At 42.9% G+C, this 2,643-nt stretch overlaps 4 protein-coding genes across 4 annotated transcripts in view; 3 read left to right on the top strand and 1 right to left on the bottom strand.

Annotated features, from left to right (window-relative positions):
* LOC104963762 (forkhead box protein P1-like) overlaps positions 1 to 2,643 on the top strand; it is a 924,791-nt gene that overhangs the window by 635,593 nt on the left and 286,555 nt on the right. The window lies entirely within an intron of this gene.
* The window catches only part of LOC104963749 (mitochondrial import receptor subunit TOM40 homolog), a 666,013-nt gene that overhangs the window by 446,382 nt on the left and 216,988 nt on the right, over positions 1 to 2,643 (top strand). The window lies entirely within an intron of this gene.
* Positions 1 to 2,643, bottom strand: part of LOC104963747 (eukaryotic translation initiation factor 3 subunit E-B) — a 30,923-nt gene that overhangs the window by 10,634 nt on the left and 17,646 nt on the right. The gene's annotated exons all lie outside the window — the stretch shown is intronic.
* The window catches only part of rbm41 (RNA binding motif protein 41), a 2,199-nt gene continuing 1,352 nt past the window's right edge, over positions 1,797 to 2,643 (top strand). The window contains exon 1 of the mRNA XM_010792391.1: positions 1,797 to 2,013. Within this exon, the coding sequence (XP_010790693.1) occupies positions 1,812 to 2,013 (202 nt within the window). The 5' untranslated portion in view covers positions 1,797 to 1,811. The remainder of the gene's footprint in view (positions 2,014 to 2,643) is intronic.

Genomic DNA, 2,643 nt, shown 5'->3' with positions numbered 1-2,643 from the left:
CTGTGTTGCTGTACGACTGACGTCACCCTTAGTTTTGAACGTTTCACCCCAAATTGCTCCTGTGGGGATTGTCCACAGTATTGAGTATGTTAGTCGCTTTGGATAAAAGCCTCTAACAAGTAACATGTCATGTCATGTGATGTAATGTTCTGTCCCTGAGTGAGAAAATACAATTTTCCTCCAGGGTACAATAAGGCTGATCTTATCTTCTCGTTTAATTCACAGTACACTTGAAATGGTTTCTTCCGTACAAGCCAAGGTCGTCTGTCTAACTCAATTGAAGGTCAGACAGTTCACACACTTTTGTTCAACAGTACAGTAACTTGTGTTAGTTACAAAGTCTGTGAAAAAAAAAAAAAAGAGCTGGCCTTCAGGAGGCATTTGATCTCACTCAAAATGACAGGCTTATATCGACTCTGTCCATGATTTGTCTAATATCTTAACCATATATTTTTCAGAACCTGTATATTTATAAATGTCATTATATGAAAGTAAGAATTACAATCTTATATATTTAATTTGAAATTGTTTTAAGATATGTATCACAATGGATACTTTACTTGGTAAAAAGTACAATATGCCTGAGCCTGTCAAGCTTCTAAATGCCAAGGACACCCAAAATAGAGCGCTGCCCTGCCAGGACCCCCAACAATAAGACATAAGCTATCATCCACCCACCTAGTGTGCAAGACTCTGCACCATCTGATTAGGATGACACTGCTGTGGAAGATGTACCTGCATTACCTGTTATTGTGTTAATTATAGGGCTGTCAAGTTAAAGCATTAATAACGCATTAACGCCACTAATTACTTTAACGCGATTAACGCATGTGTATTTTTTGTCCTCGGCCGCCCCGTAGTTTCAGAGCGCATCGAGTTTAAAATACCATCTACAAGCTGATGCTGACAGCCCCGCTCCTGCCGTCCGCTTGCGGCAGACCACACTTCCACGCTCACCGGCAGGCACCGACTGGCCATCGGGAGGACCGGGAGGGTGTGTGTATGTGTGTGGCGCGAGAGAGAGACCTTACGTGTATTGTTGTTGTTAGCATCTGGTGCTAGCTAGCTGCGCTAACTTATATAAGGAGCTGTTTAAATGAAAACAGAGGCGCGACATTTCACCGACAACTGCGCCGAGCACTTGCAGCCAGACAGTGGGATATTGTGGGAAAAGTCAGCACACTCAGCACGGATAGTGCAACATGATTGCAGCGTCCAGGCAGCTCCCGTTCGAGCATATGCCTTGAGTTGCACATAGCTCCAACGATCACACACACACACACACACACACACACACACACACACACACACACACACACACACACACACACACACACACACACTTTGTATTGTATGAGAGAGGTTCCAGGTTGAATTGAGGCTAATATTTGTAATGTTCAGAGGTTGTTGTGTTTAATATTCATGAGAATATTTCTCATTGTTCAAATGATAATAAACATTTGCATAAAGCATATTTGTCCACTCATATGTTGAAAAGAGTATTAAAAACTTGAAAAATATTCCTCTAAGGTACATTTAGAACAGATAAAAAATGTGCGATTAATTGCGATTAACTATGGACAATCATGCGATTAAATATTTTAATCGACTGACAGCCCTAATTAAAAAAATGTTCTATAAAAAATTAGATTAGCTTCAACTTTATTGTCATAGCACAGAGTACATGTGCTATGACAGTTAGCATCTAACCAGAAGTGCAAGACAAGTAAGAAAGCAGTTTCATTCAGAGTATAATATAAATATATACATATCAAAGGGAAGCCATATTAAGCCTTGAGCGTGTGGGTCACATGTTCTGTTTCCCCTCTCCCCGTGCACAGACTGAGCGTTCTGTTCCTCTGCAGGTGCTGTGTGTGAAGAACCTGAGTGCTCGGGCCTCGCTGGCCCAGCTGGTGGCGCTGTTCTCCAGGTACGAGCAGCAGAGCGCTCCCCCGCTGCTCTACCGCCTGCTGACAGGACGCATGAAGGGCCAGGCCTTCATCACTCTGCCAGGTGAGAAACTATGACATCATTACGGTTTGGGAGGGAGGCGTGTGGCGCAGTGGATTGAGCGTTGGTGTTCAGATCAGAGGGGCACAGGTTCAAACCCCACTGCAGTCAGCATGTCGTTGTGTCCCTGAGACACTTCACCCCAAATTGCTCCTGTGGGGATTGTCCACAGTATTGAGTATGTCACTTTGGATAAAAGAGACTAACAAGTGACATGTGATGTAAGAGGTAGTGTGGAGCAGAAATGTGCAACAAAGTGAAATGTCTTCCTGTTTAACCCCGTATTCAGACATTACACTCTGTTTCACATTTCTGCTCCACACTACCTCTTTTTAACTCTGCACAGCTCTCCACTTTGAATATAGTATTTGTCATATTTAATTTACTTTATTCTTACATGTAGATATTGTCTTTATTTTTGATTTGTTACAAGATTGTTCCTATTTATTTACATGGACATAACAACATTATACGGGAGATTGTCCGGTGCCTTGCTCAAGGGCACCACGGCAGGGCCCAGGAGGTGAACTGGGGTCTCTCCAAGTAGCAGTCCATACTCCATATTTAGGAGGAAGAGGGATGAAGGGGATGATGAAGATCTGGATTTGATGAGGAAGAGGGATGAAGAGGATG

This window comes from Notothenia coriiceps, unplaced genomic scaffold, assembly GCF_000735185.1.
Source record: "Notothenia coriiceps isolate Sejong01 unplaced genomic scaffold, NC01 NC01_scaffold00036400, whole genome shotgun sequence".
In the NCBI taxonomy this organism is placed as follows: Eukaryota; Metazoa; Chordata; class Actinopteri; order Perciformes; family Nototheniidae; genus Notothenia; species Notothenia coriiceps.
This window is presented reverse-complemented; position numbering and strand designations above follow the sequence as displayed.